Source organism: Centroberyx affinis, unplaced genomic scaffold, assembly GCF_046629955.1.
Source record: "Centroberyx affinis isolate AG114_WGS23_722 - 3 ecotype Tasmania unplaced genomic scaffold, CSIRO-AGI_Caff_v1 ptg001682l_1, whole genome shotgun sequence".
In the NCBI taxonomy this organism is placed as follows: Eukaryota; Metazoa; Chordata; class Actinopteri; order Beryciformes; family Berycidae; genus Centroberyx; species Centroberyx affinis.
The window spans coordinates 150,982-169,778 of NW_027280101.1; the positions used below are offsets into that span (position 1 = coordinate 150,982).

Sequence of the window (18,797 nt, forward strand, 5' to 3'; positions counted from 1 at the left end):
ACCCTTTCACGTGCGGAGAGATTTGTCAGTCAGCTGAAGCTCGAGACAGCGACAACGTAACTACCGTTTAAAAAAACACTTTTTTATTTGTATTTTCGGGGATTTTGGACCTCATATCTTTGTCTTTTTGTCATATTTTGCGTTTACAATAGTTTTAATTCTTCATAGCAAAGCTTCCGATTCATTTCCTTGGGGAGTAGGCAGCGGGAGTGTAGTGTTGTTATTGTACTCTGTTTAACGATAGGTAAGTTAGCTAACATTAGCTGATGATACCTCGGTTGCTTAGCAAATTAGCTATCTCTACTTTATTGCAGTACAGTCAGGCCAAGAAGCAAGTCAGACATAATATCTTGGGCTTGCCTTATACATTTGCTTGGTCTTATTTGCAGCTGGTTGTATTTTTAGTTAGGAATCGTTCACTACTGAATGTTGGCTGCCTAGGTTAGCCTTTTTCTGCTAGCCTAGTTGGTTAGCAACAGTCGCTAAGCTACCCTTCCACCTGTTTGTCTCCAAGGTGACGGTTGTTGTTGCTCCATCCATCCCATCATCCCGGGTGTCTCTCTGCTTTCTGGGCGACTGTCAGCTGCCGTCGCCGATTCCATCCAGTCCGGCCCGGTGCCCTCTTGTTTTCTGGAGTATTGTGTTGTGGATGACTAAGCGGACAGGACTGCGTGTGTGTGGCCGGGCGGCCCGATGCTAGGAGCGGGGAAGACATAGCTGTGTGGGTCGGTGAGGAGATGTCAGAGCGGGGATGCCTCTCCTTCGAAACAGTGGTGTAGTCGAGGGTATACACAAGTGTACACAGTATACCTACCTGTTTCACTGTGCGTATAGACTAGCGTACCCACTTTGCAGCCTCAATAACAGTGGCACATATATGGATGGTGGGGTCGCAGTATGCTCACCTCCTCAACTACCACCACACCACTGGCTGGAGGGAGTAGCAGTAACAGAGGAGCAGGGGGGCCCATGTCTACCACCTCTTCCTCCTCCTCCTCCTCTCCCATCAGCTCTCCTTTCCGGTTTGTCCCGGCTTTCTGTCTGGGCGTGGTGGCAGCAGTAGTGTTCCAGCAGGCCTGGGGAGGCCTGACTCTCACCTCCTTCTTCTTGAAGCTGTTCATCTACGTGTCCTTCGCTCTGCTGTGTTTCCTGGCCGGGAGCTTCGTCCTGCTCGTCAGGAAGAGTCCTCCCAAAGTCAGCTGCTTCGGCGGGAACAGGAGGCAGTCGGCCGCACTGCTGGAGTTCTTCAACAAGCTCATGGTAAGATACTGATAACTCCTCACGATAACCTTAGTCAGCAGTGGAGAGGAGGCTGAACTGCACTTTGTGGTGATTAACGAACTCCTTGTGAGAAACCACATGAGCGCTCACCTGCCTCTTGGGCAACAGGTATAATAGTGAGCAGGGAGACTGTCCTTGAATGGGAAGATCTTGGTTCAAGCCCTTGTATCGGTAAGCATCTGTTCTGCTGAAGTGACCTTGAGCAAGATATTACATCTCTATCAGAACCAGGGCTGCTGTTCTGTTGCTGACCCTGACCTCTGACTTTCCTGTGGAGAGGGGGCAAGGGAAAAGAGAATTTCCCTCTGGTATCACATTAGTGTTACAACATTAAACGTAACCCTAAGTCATCTGGAGGCATTCAGTGAGACTGCTGGAATTCATTGATACCGTTAACCCAAATTTTAACATTACCATCTAAACCCTAAAATCCACAGGGAAAACTTGGAGGGATGGACAGACAAACAGAAAATCTGACAAATGTTGTACCATATGTGCTGTTGAACAGACAGACGGACATCTGAGTATGACACTGTTCTTTTCGGCATCCCCAGCTGTCTTCTCTCCTCTGCTCCTCTGCTCTTCTCCTTCATCACTCTTTTCCTTTCAATTATTTTCCTCCTGTCTTCTCCTTGTCTTGTCCTCCCTCCCCCCTCATTCTCTCCGCTTGCCCTCAGCCCCTCAGTGTGTCTTTCTATAATAGATGAGGTAGAGTCATGCTGCTGGATTTAGACACACTTACACGCACGCACGCACACACACACACATGCGCGTGCACACAGTGCCGTTTATTCTTCAAGGAAAGCACTCATGTCCTTTTGATTGGCTGGTGGCTTACCTTAACATGCAGCTAGAGCCCAATGACTTCCTTTCCACAGAGTGTGCTTGTTGCTGTGTACTGATGGCTTATTGATGTTGACACTGGTAGAACATTGTCACATGCATTTGTCTGGTTGACATGCACTGTGAACTGTGACAAATTTGGGTTGTCATGTTTGTCAGGATTTCAAGCTTATTAGACACACAGCTCCCACTCATTTCTAGTGAAGAGTGTTTTCCTGTTTTTGCCCATTAGTTCCTACTTTTATTCTGTTGTCCCAATCAGTCACTGAAGGGAAGTGGCCTGATACTATTATTGTGTTTCAGGCTCGTTTTTCGGTGCCAGTACAGGAGTCGAGCCAGAACAGGAGGGTGGTGGTGTCACACAATGTGGACAAGGCCCTGAAGGAAGGTAATGACCACTCTTACTCTCTAATTCCCTTCAACTTGGAGCGTGTCCACACTGTTCAATGACAATGTCAGATGTGAACATATCACTTGTTGCAGGCATGCCATAGTTAAAATCAAGTGTTAGACTCAGCAGATGATATGATGATGATATGACAATAAAAGTGGTTTTGCCTTACTGTTGAAGCTAATGTAACAGGGAATTAAAAGCCAGAGATTAAAGGGTTAAAGGAGCATAATGGTGTGTATTCTTCATCTCATCGTGTTCAGCTCTTGGGTTACAAAATGCCTGATGTTCACGCTTTATTTGTTGGTGTTTTAGTATCTAGTTTTGCTTCAGTTTGTGTGGATGCTCTGCTGTGAAACAGCAAAACATTGGCTTCCACTATTTTGCAAAATGGCTACTCTTTGTTTTCATATACAAAATTAACATAGGAAGCTTACATGGGAAGCTTTTAAAGTTGATTTCCATCGAAAAATATGCTTTTCTGACTACCTATGTTGAAATCAGACGTTAGAATAATCTCACTGGTTACGATCAAGTTCAAATTCATACAGTCTTCTCTGGGAGAATGATCATATTTTCACTTGTGGAGTGTACAACCCCCCCCCAAAAAATCAGGCTTTTTGAGTCCACAAAATCAGTCTCCAATTTACTGTCAGTGGAGTACCTCCAGGATTTGTCTCTCAATGATCCTGAGTGTCTTGGACCTCTGGTTTATAGCTTGAGGAGACAGTTCCTGTACAAATCTAGTCTGAGCTGTGACAAATATTATTGGAAAAACATGCAAATTCTGTTTTTAAGAAAACTGCTGACTGATGGAGCTCTGTTTCTGTCAGTCATCATGACCTGACACTGACCCCTCCCCCTCATAGTGGATTACTAGAGTAGAGCGGTCTGTCCACAACACACACAAACACATACACACACATACAGAGTCAGTGGAAAAGTATGTCTGGCTGCCAAGTAACAGATGGCTCCAGGATTTACACCAAGAAAGCGTGTGCGTGCGAGCGCGCATGCGCAAGTATGTGTTTTGTGAAGGTTTTAGTTAGCTGAGTGGTGAGATTGTAGTTGTGTCTGAGGTGAGAAGTTATGATTCAATCGTGGGGTCATAATCTAGACCTGGTGTGTCATTTAATTGATAAACAGCATTTCTGTTTAAGCTTGCTAATACTCAGTTCTTTATATCGGTGGACCCATGCAAAGTATGAGCAGTTAAAATGCTATTTCACAAATTCAGGACATAAGCAGCTGTGGGGATCTGCTGTCAATTCTGTCAGCATTTCTGTCAGCCTTCAGACCTTTTTCAGAATGGCTTCCTCAGCTGTCAATTTTGATAATTGCGAGAATTAAAAGACCTTCTTGAAAAGTACTATTTGTGACATTACAATTCCTCATTTATACATGTGTTACAAGTAAGATTTTTAGACTGGGTTTTGACAGTGAAAGAAAGTGGTGCTGAATAGTGATCACCAGAGAGGCCAAATTTGGCAGTTGACATTTTATGAAATGTTCAACAAAAACGAAGCAAAAAGAAAAAAAAGATTGTTTTAATTGACGCCAAAGCAGGCAGTTCCACACCCATTCCCCCAAAGCAGCAGCTGATTCATTGACGTCAATGTGCAGTTATTACAATGTTGATGGTGATTGAAATTTTACTGTTAAAACTTTCTTCTTAAAAGATCTTTCTTTCTTACCTGCATCTACATTGTTTACTATCCTGGCACATCTTTCTGTTTCTCTAGTATATACTAATACTTTCTGTCTCTGTCTAGTGTTTGACTATTCTTACAGAGACTACATCCTGTCCTGGTACGTCCCACTCAGTCGTGATGATGGCCAGTTGTACTCCATGCTGTCAGAGGACTGGTGGCAGATGATCGGGCAGTTGAGATCCAGGCTCGCTGACATAGACCTTGTCAACGTGGTGTGTTACGACACCATTAGAATCCTCCACACACACTTCACAGACCTCAAGGCTGCATCCGCAAGGTAGACATACACACGCGCACAGTACACTTCACTGACCTCACTGACAAGTGTTACACACACACTCATAGGGCAGACAGACATGGTGAAGACACACACACACACACACACACACACACGTCATCTACGGTTCTGTCACATCTGACATCAACTCACATTTCCAAATCTCTTTCCCTCTTTCCGTCTAACTCTCTATCTCTTTCTCTGTGTGTGTGTGTCCAGATCAGAGGAGTGTGCTCGGCCGTTTCCTCTCCATCCGTGTTTGGTCAGTCCAGACTCAGAGCTGGCCTTCCTCCGTTGTGTAGCCAGAATACTGCTTTTATGTCTGCTGCCGCAAAAGGATGCCAAATCACACACACTACGCTCCTGCCTCACCGAAGTCATCACTACTAAAGGTATGTGTGTGTGCATAGACGAGTATATCAGGCTATGTTTGTGTTTGCGTCAACTACTGGGGTGTGTACCTCTCCTTCTGAGATAGATTTGATACGCATCTCAGTACAGAATCAACTATTCAATGCACCTAAGATACATTTTAAACAATTCAATACTATTCGATTCAGCCCTGTCTCGATGCAATACAATGCGGCATGATACGATGCAATTCAATCGTGCAAACAGTTCCATTTTACTTCTACCATAGTTTGGCCACTGGTTGCAAGAAGGAATCTTTAGGCATAAATCAATCCAGTTATGTATGAGAGAGAAAGATGCACATTAAATGGTCTCCTTCACATTTTAATGACCATAATAACATCCTTTTTAGAATCTCATTTGTTGATGGTAAAAAATGAAAATCAGTCAACTCAAAATAATGCTTACTGTTATGTTTATATATGCAATGGCTTCAGTAACAATGAATAGTTCCAAACTCAACTTAGACATTAAGCCTGGTGCATCAATTCGAAACAGTGAATCGTTACACCCCTAGTCAACTAGTGAACACAGTCTCCCACCCTATGTTCCTGCCTCACTAAAGTCATCCCAGCTGAAGGTGCTACATGGCAGAGGTGTCCAGGTACCTACAACACACAGCTTACTAGCTAGTGTTGTGTCTTAATGCCTGTTAGCATTGCAAGTTGTTAATTCTTCATATTTTACAGTCTGTTGACAGCTGAGACAGCCAAATATGTAAAAGTTGACATGGCTAATATCATAACAGGCTAACATAAACAAAAAATAGAGGAATAGGTGTGGTTCTCCAGTGATTTAAAACATTTGATATTTCATATTTTTATCTCAGTGGTCAGCAAAACCACTTAGTTTGCCAGCAGGGAAATCACTGGTGTTGTGTGTGTGTGTCTGTCTATCTCTGTCTGTCTATGTATAAACTGTGTCATTGTGTATGTGTATGTGTGTGTGTGTGTGTGTGTGTCCTTTCCTCCAGTGCAGTAGCATTGTAACAGCCAAGCCACTAATGTCATCCCTTTGGATCTAATTAGATATCAGTTTCCATCAGATGGAATTAGATGGCAGTATGCAATAATGTTTTATTAGAGAAGATGGGACATCTGGCCGTTGTTCTGGCTCTAGCACTGGACTGCCCAAAAATCTGTCGCTGCAAAGAGTTCCAGATGATAATATATGCTGTATTTTGTTAATTTAACAGTTGAGGCATATAACGTCAAATAATCTTTTTACTCCAAAGCAAACCTAAGAAGCTATGATCTACTTAATATGGTGATAAATGTTCAACGCCTTATAGTATTTTTCTGTCTCCCAGTCCGTTCAGCTGTCCATGTCCGAAGTATTCACCAGCTCTGCACTAGCATGTCCTCAATTGCCTGCAGAAACCTGATATCCCAAGAATAGAGGATGATTATTTTTGACATTCTACAATTAATTATCAGCAGTTTCAATGTGAACTGCTGAAAAACAACCCATGGATGACAAGATATGAAAGTCAGACGCAAACCTTTATTTTAGTACAGTTGTTCATATCTATTCCAGTTTAGCTCTAAAGCCAGAAGTGCAGGTAGAAAAGTGACCACCAGTATCTGCCTGTATACATCTGCAGATACAGTATCTTAGTTGTGTTTTTGCGTGTATTTTGATTTTGGAGGCTTTGTGTAAATTCTTAACCAATCCAGATTCAATCAACAGAATTCTGTTATTATCTATCTTTATACCTATCTATATATCTAATGTGTCTGTGTGTGTATTCCAGTGTTGAAGCCTTTGGTTGAAGTGCTCAGTGATCCAGACTCCATCAACAGAATGCTGTTATCTCAGTTGGAGCAGAGGGAGCAGCAGGCTGAGCAGCAGAAGAAAGCCTACACCTACGCTGCCTCCTATGAAGACTTTATCAAACTGATATCGACTTCTGCTGATGTCGATTTCCTTCAACAACTCAGGCATGATATACTTGCACACACAGACCTGCACCGCCTCATGCAAAGACGTTTTTAAAGTGATATTGTCCCCTTCCTACATAGTCTTCCTCAAACTAATCACAACGATGAGCGGACAGTGTTGTTAACCACTACTCCATTTGCTGCTGTGGGGTTACCATGGGAACAGACAGTGTCTCGGGCGGCAACAGACTGGTTCTAAATGCGGAGCAGACATGAGGTTGCCAAACTGTCTCGTTAGTCTGAGAAATAACTCACTACTGACTTGTTATTGATGTATTATATCAATTATTAAAATATGGACTCCGACATGCATAGTGTGTAGTATGGAATTACTGTGCATGTCAATTTTACTATTGTGACATGTTGTATTACACCTTGTTGCATTTAATTCAGCTATATTCGGTTTCTTTCCATTCATCCCAATATAGCCCAGATTGATTTTATTGATCAATTGCGACAGCTGATCTGCAAATTTCCGCTGTGTCTCTCTGCCTCTAGGTATCAGATAGTGGTAGAGATTATTCATGCCACCACCATCAGCAGCCTGCCTCAGCTCAAGAAGCAGAAAGGTACAGACACTGCAGTTCACTACATGACTCTGCATTTACCAAAAATGCTTTACCGAAAACTTTTCGAAAGTCGTTGAATTTAAACATACTGGTGTTTGGGGGCAAAACTGTGTGCTAAAATATTTTCCAATTCAGTGCAGTGAAACATCCCACTGTTCAGCAGGTACTACACCATGTAGTGGATTGTACAGACAAACTGCAGATATTTTAGGTCACTACACTATTGAACAAAGACTTCATTGAGCATGTTTACATGCACACTAATAATTAAATCTTAACCCGATTATGGCAGTACACCAACAATTTATTGGTGTGCATGTAAACTTACTCCTTTATACTTCAACAAAAAGTCGTTTGTAACCATATGGGAGTCACATTAAAGAATATCCTCAAGGGTATTTTGGCTTTTATACAACAGTAACCAATGCATGTGTACTGTCTGAAAAGTTTTCTCCAAAGTATTGTAGATACATAAGATTACAAAGACAGGAAAAAACAGGAAAGATTGCTAACTTGCTCCCTGGTTACCACGAGTTGGCATAGCAACACAGTAAAGCAGAGTTCGTCATGCCTTTACAGGAATGAACAGCACATCTGGAGCATGGCTTTCTCCAGTCAGATTGCTTGGCTGAAACTGCCCATTGGATAACATAAAGTTAACTGTAGCAACTATTCTCTAGCAACTCTTTGGGGCACCCTGGTGGCTCACTGGACCCACACTAGGTATTAACAATGCTGTGTGTCCAAAGCTGGCTCACACCCTTTGTCATCCTGTGCTATTTCTCTCTCAGAGCGAAAAGGTAAAGAGTCAGCAGCTATGAAGGCAGACCTGCTGAGGGCCAGAGACATGAAACGATACATCAATCAGCTCACCGTTGCCAAGAAACAGTGTGAGAAACGGATCCGCCTACTCGGCGGGCCAAATTATGAGAACAACGAGGAAGGAGGGGCTGATGAGTGCGATGGGCCTCAGAGTCAGAGGGTAAGACTTACAATGTGCAATGTGCAACTACGTGACCTTGCTGATAGAGGTATTCTACCAGCTACAGTCTCTAGTTACAATTAGTATTAGAATAATGATTATGTAATTGTGGTAGTATGAGAACACAGGAGAGAGTTAACGGAAAGAGAGGGACCTTAGATCCAGAGGGTAAGACCATAGAGCAGTGGTTTTCAATCATGTGCTACCGTGACCCAAGATCATGCAAGTTTTCATTCCAACCATGCTCATGCTGGACCACACATGCTCAAAACAATATATGCATGATGGTGCTTTGAATAAAAGCATCCACCAAACATCTTATGTTTTGTCTTTTGCACTCTGCTCCCCACCTCCAGATCCTCCAGTTTGATGACATCATGTGTAATCCAGGTTACAGGGAGCATTTCAGAATTTACATGGAGAGAGTTGATAAGAGAGCTCTGATCAGCTTCTGGGAACTGGTGGAAACACTGAAGACTGCCAACAAGGTGACCTATACACAAATACACACAGGTTGTATGTGTGTATGTATCCACTTATTTTCAAAAACACTTTTAAATTGTCCACTGCGGAATTAAGATTGTTCACTTTCTCATTGCTCACTTTCTCATTCTTCTTGTTCTCATTGTTGCATGAATGATAATGATAATAATGATAATGTCTGTTAATGTGTGCTTGGTAGAACGAGGTGCCCCAGATTGTAGGTGAGATCTACCAGAAGTTCTTTGTGGAGGGCAGGGAGATTCCGGTGGAGAAGGTTCTCCTCAAAGAGGTCCAACAGAGTCTGGTGGGGAACAGAGGAACACAAGTCTTCATTAGACTACAGGAACAGGTAACTACTGTTGTTCTTACTAGAAGAGAATGAACTGTTAGCATCAGTAGTCATAGTGGAGAAAGTTATCCTCAAAAAGGTTCAACTGTCTATGGTGTTATACAGTGTTAATAATAAAAAAGTGTTCTACAGTAAATAAATAAAATATTTCTATCTTACCCATTGACCATGGCAAAATTAATCAGCCTCATAGTGGTGTAGAGATACAGCAGCCATTTTCAATCTAATTTATTCTAATTTATTCTCTAGGTTGCTGAAACAATGAGAGAGCGATACTACCCCTCCTTCCTGGTTTCCGACCTCTACGATAGGCTGATCAGACGAGACGAGCAACGCAGCCAATCGCATTGCAGCACTGAGGAAAAGGAGGAGGGGGTCAGACACACCAACATATACACAGATAATACACACAAGCACACACGTAAAAATGTTCACCCATCAAAACTAACTTGACATTTCTTTTCACTTCTTTTTGTATGTATGTGTATCTGTTTCTGCATGTTTATGTGTGTAAATATTTGTCTGTGTCCCTCTGTGTGTGTGTGTAGTGCCAGGGTCTAGATGCAGGAGAGGAAGTGTGTGATGAGGGCAGTAAAGGAATCAACGAGCAGGCTAGTTACGCTGCCACTAAACTCCGCCAACTCTACGACAAACTGGAGTACAAGCGGCAGGCCCTGGGCTCCATCCAGAACGCACCCAAACCTGACAAAAAGGTAACCAAATGCACCTAAACTTGATAAAAGGCGAGCGTTGTGGTTAATTCAAAACACACTCAAACATTTTTATATTCATACAGCTCTCAAGCGTTTCTGCTTTATTAGGCAGTATACAAGAGAGTGACAAGAAAGATGGAGGGAGTTGACAAGCAAGAGGTTCAAGAGTAGGCTATAAAAGCACAGAATCAAAATGAGCCAATATGCATTTTGGCCTGCTAGGTCAGAGTGGCCTAAATGAATCATAAACCTGAAAAAGGTAGGTTCTAGGTTCTGGTTCAGACACACCCAATCTCTTCCAATGAGAGACCCTGAACATATCTGCACTGTAAGCTGGATCACCACTAAATAGTTCAGCTCAAATGTGACCAAGACAAGTGTTTTAAACTATTGAATTTTCTGACAAAAAGCCAAACGTAGTAAGTCTATTCTATATATTTTTTAAACAGCCCATGTACCTGCAGTTGTGCATTTATATATTTCAAGTTGTTTAGATGTTTGGTTGTTTAGATGTGAGCGACGTGAATGAATGTCCATAACACTCTAACTCAGTCTTTGGATAAGGAGATTTGAAAACATAACTCATCTGAAAGCTTATGCCCCCTTACATTGTTATTCATCAGTTAATGTCATTGGTTTCTTTATGTAACTGTGCCATGCATGTCTGTTTAAATCGGTCTGTCTCTGTGTTTCTGCAGTTAGTGAGTAAGCTGAAGGAGGAGATAGGAGCCATGGAGAGAGAACACAGTGAACTACAGCAGCACATCAGCAGGACTGACTGGTGGTGTGAAAACCTGGGCCACTGGAGGGCTACTATTACCACTGCTGAGGTAACTCGCTAGCTACGTGACATACTACCTGACTGACTGATTTACTGTATATTCATTTATGGTGAGAAAACAATGTAAAATATTAGCATGTTAAACTATGTGCGTGTATTCCAGCCTACAGAGGAAGGTGGCGAGACAGTAGCGTGTTACAGTGTGTGTGTCAGCCTGGTGGAAGGAGAGGAGACGGGCAACAGTCGCTGGAACGTCCAGAGGAAGCTCACCGAGTTCCAGACGCTGCACCGCAAACTCACCGAGGTAACACAGCACTGAGCCCGGATGTGTATGGATGTAACACTCGCTTTTCTAAATAGCAGCAAGGAAGTTATATTGGGGTGTTGTGGTAATATTCCATTATCGCCAGCTGAAAGATGTCTAACAACTTCCCTAGTACTCTAATCAACTGCACCCCTCCTCCACCTAAGAGCAACTTTTGTGTCACTGCAGCGTTTTGGAAGAGAGTCCCCACATAGCATGGCAGTAGGAAGATTGGTAAAAACAAGTGAAAGAAATAAATCCCACAGTAAATTGATTTGATGATGGGCTTATTGCAGATTGCACACCATATGCTTGAAAACAAAGCAGGCTCTGGAGTCCATTTGAAACACTTCCAATCTCTTTACTAGACACAGTTTCCCCTCAGGGACTAATAAAGTTAATCTTATCACCATAAATTGGTTTATATCAAATATGATGGTACTAAGATTTTAGAGGGGCCTGAGAGTGGTGTGGTAAACAAAGATATATTCTGCATAGTTGTTTATTTTTATAATGCACTATATTTTCTAGAATGAAAGAGGCCATATGGAAATTTATTGCACAATGCTCATAATATAAATTCACCTGCAAAAACAAGGAGAGTAAACAGAATACGAAGTTAAAAAAAAGTCTGTTCTGGCAGTAATGTGCCCATCCCAGCAGTATGCCTCTTATTACCATGAAATTGCATTTAATTTCTCTCTCTCGCTCTCTCGCTCTCTCCCTCAGTGTTTTCCGTCACTGAAGAAACTCCAGTTACCGTCACTCAGTAAACTCCCCTTCAAATCTATTGACCAGAAGTTCCTGGACAAGAGCAAAACTCAGCTCAATGCCTTTCTCCAGGTAAACATCCGAACTGTAGATACACCTATATTCACACTAGACTTAACTAATATTACTGCTAACTAAAAAAGAGCCAAATTCAGCTGTGTGCTTGTACAAATGTATTATATACAAATGCATAGAGCTACACTGAGTATTACCAACTAGATAATGGCAAAATGCTGCTCAATGCATTTCTCAAGTTATCTACTGTAATAGTTAGTTATAACTGCTTCTCTACAGGTTTAGATGTACACACTTGTTAGCCTGAACATAAGACTGCCAACCTAGTCAGCTCAGTGCTCACACTGCCTCCCTCTGGCTTATAGTCACAGCTCTATAATGTTGATTATGACTTCAGTTGTGTGTGTGTGTGTGTGTGTGTGTGTGTGTGTGTGTGTGTGTGTGTGTGTGTGTGTGTGTGTGTGTGTGTGTGTGTGTGTGTGTGTGTGTGTGTGTGTGTGTGTGTGTGTGTGTGTGTGTGTGTGTGTGTGTGTGTGTGTGTGTGTGTAGCGTTTATTGACAGATGAGCGGTTGTGCCAGTCAGAGGCTCTCTATGCGTTCCTCAGCCCCTCCCCAGAGCACCTCAAGGTAAGGGGCTTGACAATATAAGACACTCTTATTTCAAACAATTCAGTGCTAGTAATGTTATGTCATAACATTGTCATAATATCAGAAATACAGTTTCCTAGTTTAGATAAGGCTTCTTGTTTCTTTCTTCAAGCAATCTGTTCACCAATGTGTTAAATGTCAGTTTTAAGACTATTTTCATGACCTCATTCAAATGAATGGGAAGTAGAAAAAAAAAAAAAAGTCAGAACACTACAAACTCGTCCAGCTGCATCCAATCTTGCTGATTAGTTTATATTCTGGTTTTCATACTGGTCAAGTGCCAAATAACCCCCATGTTAAAACTAAGTGGAATGTTGCTTTAAAGCTATGAATTGTTGTCATATACTGTATTTATTGCTGTGAAATTAGCTTTTTTATGCATTCTTGTGACAAAAGTACATCTCTCACAATGACAACCACTAACTGCAATGAGGTACTTTGTGCGTTCATCTTGTCATGCTTGATTTGCTGCAGAATCCCTTCCAGTAGACTAAAGAGTAATGCATCAGAAGCTGCGGACAAGGGAAATAGTGAAATATCCACATAATCAGTCATCAGTGTTTTCAATTTAATATGTGATGACATCTGAAATTTCCGTCTTAGATCTCTTACAAGTTGTTTTTGTTCACAGACCAACAGATATAACTTCATAAATTGAGTTGTGTTCCCCATAAATCAAGAGAGATGGAATAAATTGGGATTATAGTATCTTGTTACTTAAGCATGAAATTGGGAACTTGTTTTGTGAAATTTGTAACTCAGTGGTAGTGACTCATATCAGATCTAGACCATAAAATATCAGATTATAGCTACAATTGATATCATCATACATTTTTTTTGTTCCATCATGATATTATGACTTTCTGTGTAGCTCAAAGAGCAGAGCAAGGCACTAGTGCTTTGGATCAAAGCGTCCACCAAATGGCATATCTTCATTTAATGTTTTATAGCGTGTGTATATTGATGTTGATCCCTGAAGGTGGTGCCTATCCAGACAAAATTGTCCTTCTTTCTGGTCTGTCACTATATTATAGCCTTGATATGTATATATTGTTGTACAGTGATGATGTCTTGTTCCATGTTTATTTGAAGGTGATGTCCATTCAGAAGAAATCGTCTTTCTCTCTGGCCTCCTTCCTGGAGAGACTACCTGGGGACTTCTTCTCCCATACTGAGGTACACACACACACACACACACGGCTGGTAACATAACAGTTAACAGTGGACTAGCCTGGCACTGTAACTATAGCTTCCATTAACATTCTCTTTTACAAATCATTGCAGTTTGAAAGGGTGTCATAAAGTGTGTATGTGTGTGTACCTGCCGTTTCTAGGAGGAGGCTGAGGATGACAGTGACCTGTCGGACTATGGCGATGAGGCAGATGGAAGGAGGGACGCCCTGGCTGAACCCTGCTTCATGCTCATAGGAGAGATCTTTGAACTCAGAGGAAGTCAGTACACTGCTGTCTTTACAATCAAAAATGCATTTTCCATATGCATCAAATAGAAAACAAAGTCCAGCATAAAACATAATACCACACAGGAAACACTGGGTTGCTTTTCACACACCCACAGGAACCCAAAGAAAAGAGAACAAAAAGAAGGGTGGGGAATTAATGAGTTCTGGACAGTGGGCTTTACAGTAGGTACAATAGATACACACAGTGTCTGCCTGAAGGCTACAGCTAATTTTCTAACAATGCTACCCATCTCTTGTTATACATGTTGACAAACAACAAAACTACAAAGTTGTCTATTCAGAAATGACAGGGATTTTCCATATGCCGGTGGGAGTTTTCTTTGTTGATGTCTGTCTTCATTGTGCAGCTGTCAGTCAACTTCAATTAGTTTTCACTCATCTTCATCCTCCCACATCTCTCCTCGCAACTGTACTGACTCCTCTATGTCAAATATAGAAATGTAATTCTACAGCAAGCAAACGCTAGCCAGCCTCCACACAGTACAATACAGATCCACCCCCAAGTCTTGAGTGCTGTGGACTATTGTCATTGTTTCAAGAAATAAATACACATTTTACATGTTTTTGTCTACATACAGTACATTCCTGAAACAGGCCTATATGGAAGGCAACCTTTCTCCTTGGCATTGTGCTAAAAAATGAATATAGTGTGAAGAGGGGTGTGAGCATGCCAGACTAGGCGTTACATAGCTTCTGGACTTTCCAGTTGACACACGTCAGAGAGAAGACTATACATGGAGACAGTAGAAGGATCCATCTACTGCAACTGAGTCCATCTATCTGATCATCCTCTGTTCTATCTTCTTCTCCCTCTGTCTCTCTCCCTCTCCCTCCTCAGTGTTTAAGTGGGTGAGGAAGACTCTTATTGCACTAGTCCAGGTGACGTTTGGACGAACTATCAACAAGTAAGTAGCAAGTCTGAACTTCACCGGCACGTATGTCTTCACTCATTCACTGAAACAGCATCTAATGTCAGGACAGGTGTTAAGAATGTTGAGGATTATAGTTAAATATAGTTCTACCTATCTTCATTTCTTTATCACAGAAAAAGTGTCTGTTTTCAACAAGCTTTCTATTTGTGTGTCTATTTTTGTCCTAGTGTTTATAACTGTGATAACTCTTTCACAGTTTGCTGCTAATGTCAGTAACCAGGTTAACATTATCCGTGTGGTATTGCTTTATTTCAGGCAGATCCGGGACACCGTAAACTGGATCTTCTCTGAGCAGATGTTGGTGTGTTACATCAGCGTGTTCAGGGACACTTTCTGGCCCAACGGGAAGTTGGCGCCGCACGTCAAGGTCCGGACGGACTCCGAACGCAGCGATACGAAGGAGCGGGCTCAACAGAAACTACTGGACAATATCCCAGGTAACATCTGAGATGAACCTGGAATTCTTTAACCAGGGGTGCTCAAACTTTTGGACATGGACTTGAACGGGAACTAATCACGACATGGAAAACCTTTAACATTTAAAGCTTGTGTGCTTATTTTCCCTCAAACTCTTAACTTCTGACCTCTCTTGTCTCTTTACTCTCTCTCAATGTCATCTCCGGTATCAGAAGCCCTAGCAAATCTAGTCGGCCAACAGAACGCCCGCTACGGGATCATCAAGATCTTCAATGCCCTGCAGGAGGCTAGTGCCAACAAACACCTTCTCTATGTAAGAACAAGACACAAACACACCACCATTATCAATATCCTAAAGGGAAAAACCACTGCAAAGAAACAGATTTCACAGTATTCATCATGTACAATTACATACAATTCATGCTTCATGCTTTCTTTATTGTCTTTCCCTCTTTCTCTGTTAGGTATTGATGGAGATGTTACTCAAGGAACTGTGTACTGAACTTAACACAGAGGTGGAACACATCTGAACACACATACACATACACATACACATACACACACACACACACACACACACAAACTCAAACTCTTTGGGTGAAACTAGGGTTCTGCTAGTTCATCTTTCAGGCCTTTCTGTAGCTGACCAATCATAAACTGCCAAGCCAGACGGGGAGATGGCCTTTTTGGTTAAAGCTGAGACAGAAAGCAGCTGTGTTGGTCAAAACTGAGACACAGGACGATTCTGTTGGCAGAACTTTGCTGTGAAGCGATGCAAGGCTGGGTTGACACCAGAATAGAAAAGCTGAAGTTTGACTCTGTTATGAAGTTGACGTCTTGTGTGTCTAAACAAGGAGGAACCACACGGAATCTGACTTCTCCCTGTTTAGACGGCAGTCTAACCAGACGGATCACACTTGTACCACAAAGCCCGCGTTCAAAGGTATATAGATTACAAGGCTTAAGTAACATTTTGTGGAGTAAACAACTCATAGACTGACATGCGACCAGTGACTTTGGTCCCAGTGCTGGATCCATGGTCATCAAACTTCTGTGTTGTCCTGAAAACTTGATTGTTTGATCATTTTCTAGACCTGATAATCTATAGACCTTGTGTGAATGCAGCCAATAGAGTTGAAGTTGAGCTTTTCTGTTGCCCTGTAAAGGCAGCCAGCGTGTCTTTCATTGCCCACAGACCTCTCAACATTCCTCCAACACACAACCTGAGCAACAACACTTGTGTTCTGTGATCATTGTTTAAAAAAAAAGGCTTATAATTGTGCAATATAATGTCATGTAAAAGTCATTGTGACAATTTTATTTGTGATTATTGATAGATTTTATTTTTACCAAAAATTGTTTAGAGAGCGTTTATATAAGCAATAAATTGCAAAAAAAAAAAAAAAAATAGAAGTTGATGTGCTGTTTTTGGTTTCTTGAATTGTTTCCTCGGTATTGTTTTTAAAAATGATACACAGGTAACATACAACCAACAGACAGAAAGAGGAAGTGGGGTTGATCCAATAGGAAGCAGATTGATTTATGGGATACAACAGAAGAGCATATTGAGATTAATACAACAAATAAACATGTTTTTTCTAGTTACAGGTTTCTAGTTACAGTTACAGTTTTTTCAAACTTACAGGTTTGAAGTGGATATGAATGTGTGCCCTAGCCATCCACATCATCAGGTATTAAGATGAAGAACATGTACCGATAAGTGTTCAGATGTGCAAATGTGTATTGTTGGTTGTTTTCCTTTATCAAATAATATTTACAGATAGAATACAACTATGTGCAACTATGTACTTCAATACACATACACTGTATAGTGGAACAAGAAGGAGTGGAAGAATTTGAATTTTTTCATTGAAACCACAGGATCTGGAATCAAATGTCATCTGTATAATTGACACAGATATTCCACACTGCTCTTGCATTCTGAAGCAGAATACACCCGCACTACTAAATCCAAGGAAGATGTATCTATGGGACCTGGCATAAGATATCCTAGTAAGAAAGATAATATTAGCAATTGTGAATGTCTTTATAGATTCCTTGGCATGTGTTCCCCAAACGGTGGGTGGAGTCTCCAGTGGGGGGGCGTGGCCAACGCGCCGTTAGATCGCTAACAACACAGATCATCCCGGTTCAGATCCGTCAAACCAGCTAGAGAATGCCAAGACAAGAAGTTGAGCCTTCAAAATAAAAGCATTAAATGTGTCTCGCTTAGGGGGAAAAGATTGAGCTGTACAGAATAACAAAAGTAGTTTTGCCATGCTGTGTAAAATGACAATTTGGGGATTTTTTTGTGCGTAATTTTTGTGTGCAATTTCATTTAGGGTAGGACAGATTTACATTTCAATATATTCTTAATTTACATGTATTTTGTATTACTCATAATTGCTGCAACCCAGCAATTCCCAACTCTGGTTCTTGGGACCTAGAGACTACTGCTGGTTTTCTATCCTACCAGGTAGTTCACGGGTTCACCCAGCTTCCCGGATCTGAATTGCATGGTCCCTGAAACCAGCAGTATTCATAGTATTCTGTTACCTCACCACAGGGGCATCTTGATAGGAAAATACAGATACACATATACACAGACAATGAGCTATGTACATGGTAAAGCGTTTCCGGGAAATGCATGTGACATCATGGGAATACTATGAATTAACGTTACCCATGCCCCGCAATAAGGGTTTTATTTTGAAAACAGTGACCGGAACTTCTGTATTTTATTCTGACTGGCTTGACAGTGGTGCTGAGCTCGAAGAGGACAGCAGCAACAGTTGCAAGTTGCCAACCTTGTCACATCCGGCTGATTTATTATTGAAATCAATGGTACGTTTTGTTTTTCAGGCTACCGACTATCAAGCTGACAGTACCAGTTAGACAGCTAACGTTAGCTAGCCGAGGAGCTAGTGATTAGCTAAAGTTAGCTTTCTTAGCTTTGGTATTATTCTCTTTGGCTTTGCCGCCTTGTTCTTACTAACGTTAGCTAGCTGTAGTCCCACGACCTAGTTACTGTTAGCCAGACGCAGAATATGCGAAACTGTCTAACGTTATATGTCCAAGTAGTTAGGCTAGTTAACGCTAGCGAAAATGAATGTAAGTTAACGTTAACGTTGTCTTCAGTTTGGTTGCCTGACAACGGTTATTAAAGAGACAGTGTACCATCTAACTTGACCGTGTATCAGTCTTGCCAAGTGTTACGGTTAACGTCAAATGTAGACTGACATGTCTTTTTAGTAGTGGTGATAGGTGACTGCAGGTTGTTTGAGGTTTATGGCAAGCATCTCTGTAGCATAGGCCTAACGTTACTATCAGTCAAGTGGTGTCCAATAAGGAGTATGCAGCTTGTCATTACAACTCAAAACTGCACCAGCTGATTTCCCTAGTTAATTACCCCCTTGTTATTGTCCACTGATAATGCACAGATAAGTTCAGCATAAAAAAGAAACTTCAGTTAAAGTGTCAAATTTTCACACAATACA

The 18,797-nt window shown here is 41.6% G+C and overlaps 1 protein-coding gene across 3 annotated transcripts; it reads left to right on the forward strand.

The window, feature by feature from the left end:
* The first annotated feature begins 35 nt into the window (after positions 1-35).
* On the forward strand, positions 36-17,024 carry snx25 (sorting nexin 25). Of its 3 annotated transcripts, none has more exons than XM_071528508.1 (22): positions 36-56; positions 515-1,260; positions 2,428-2,512; positions 4,288-4,504; positions 4,724-4,896; positions 6,669-6,855; positions 7,354-7,424; positions 8,216-8,406; positions 8,763-8,894; positions 9,089-9,238; positions 9,488-9,613; positions 9,787-9,951; positions 10,650-10,781; positions 10,896-11,036; positions 11,766-11,879; positions 12,372-12,449; positions 13,563-13,646; positions 13,805-13,922; positions 14,790-14,856; positions 15,139-15,320; positions 15,513-15,613; positions 15,765-17,024. In XM_071528508.1, exons 2-22 carry the CDS (start codon positions 898-900, stop codon positions 15,828-15,830), a joined length of 2,943 nt encoding a protein of 980 aa, XP_071384609.1. In that variant the 5' UTR covers positions 36-56; positions 515-897; the 3' UTR covers positions 15,831-17,024. The 3 variants fall into 3 exon arrangements, with proteins under 3 accessions (XP_071384609.1, XP_071384607.1, XP_071384608.1); XM_071528506.1 differs by having other exon boundaries at positions 39-244; XM_071528507.1 differs by lacking the exon at positions 36-56 and having other exon boundaries at positions 470-1,260.
* The last annotated feature ends 1,773 nt before the right edge of the window (positions 17,025-18,797 follow it).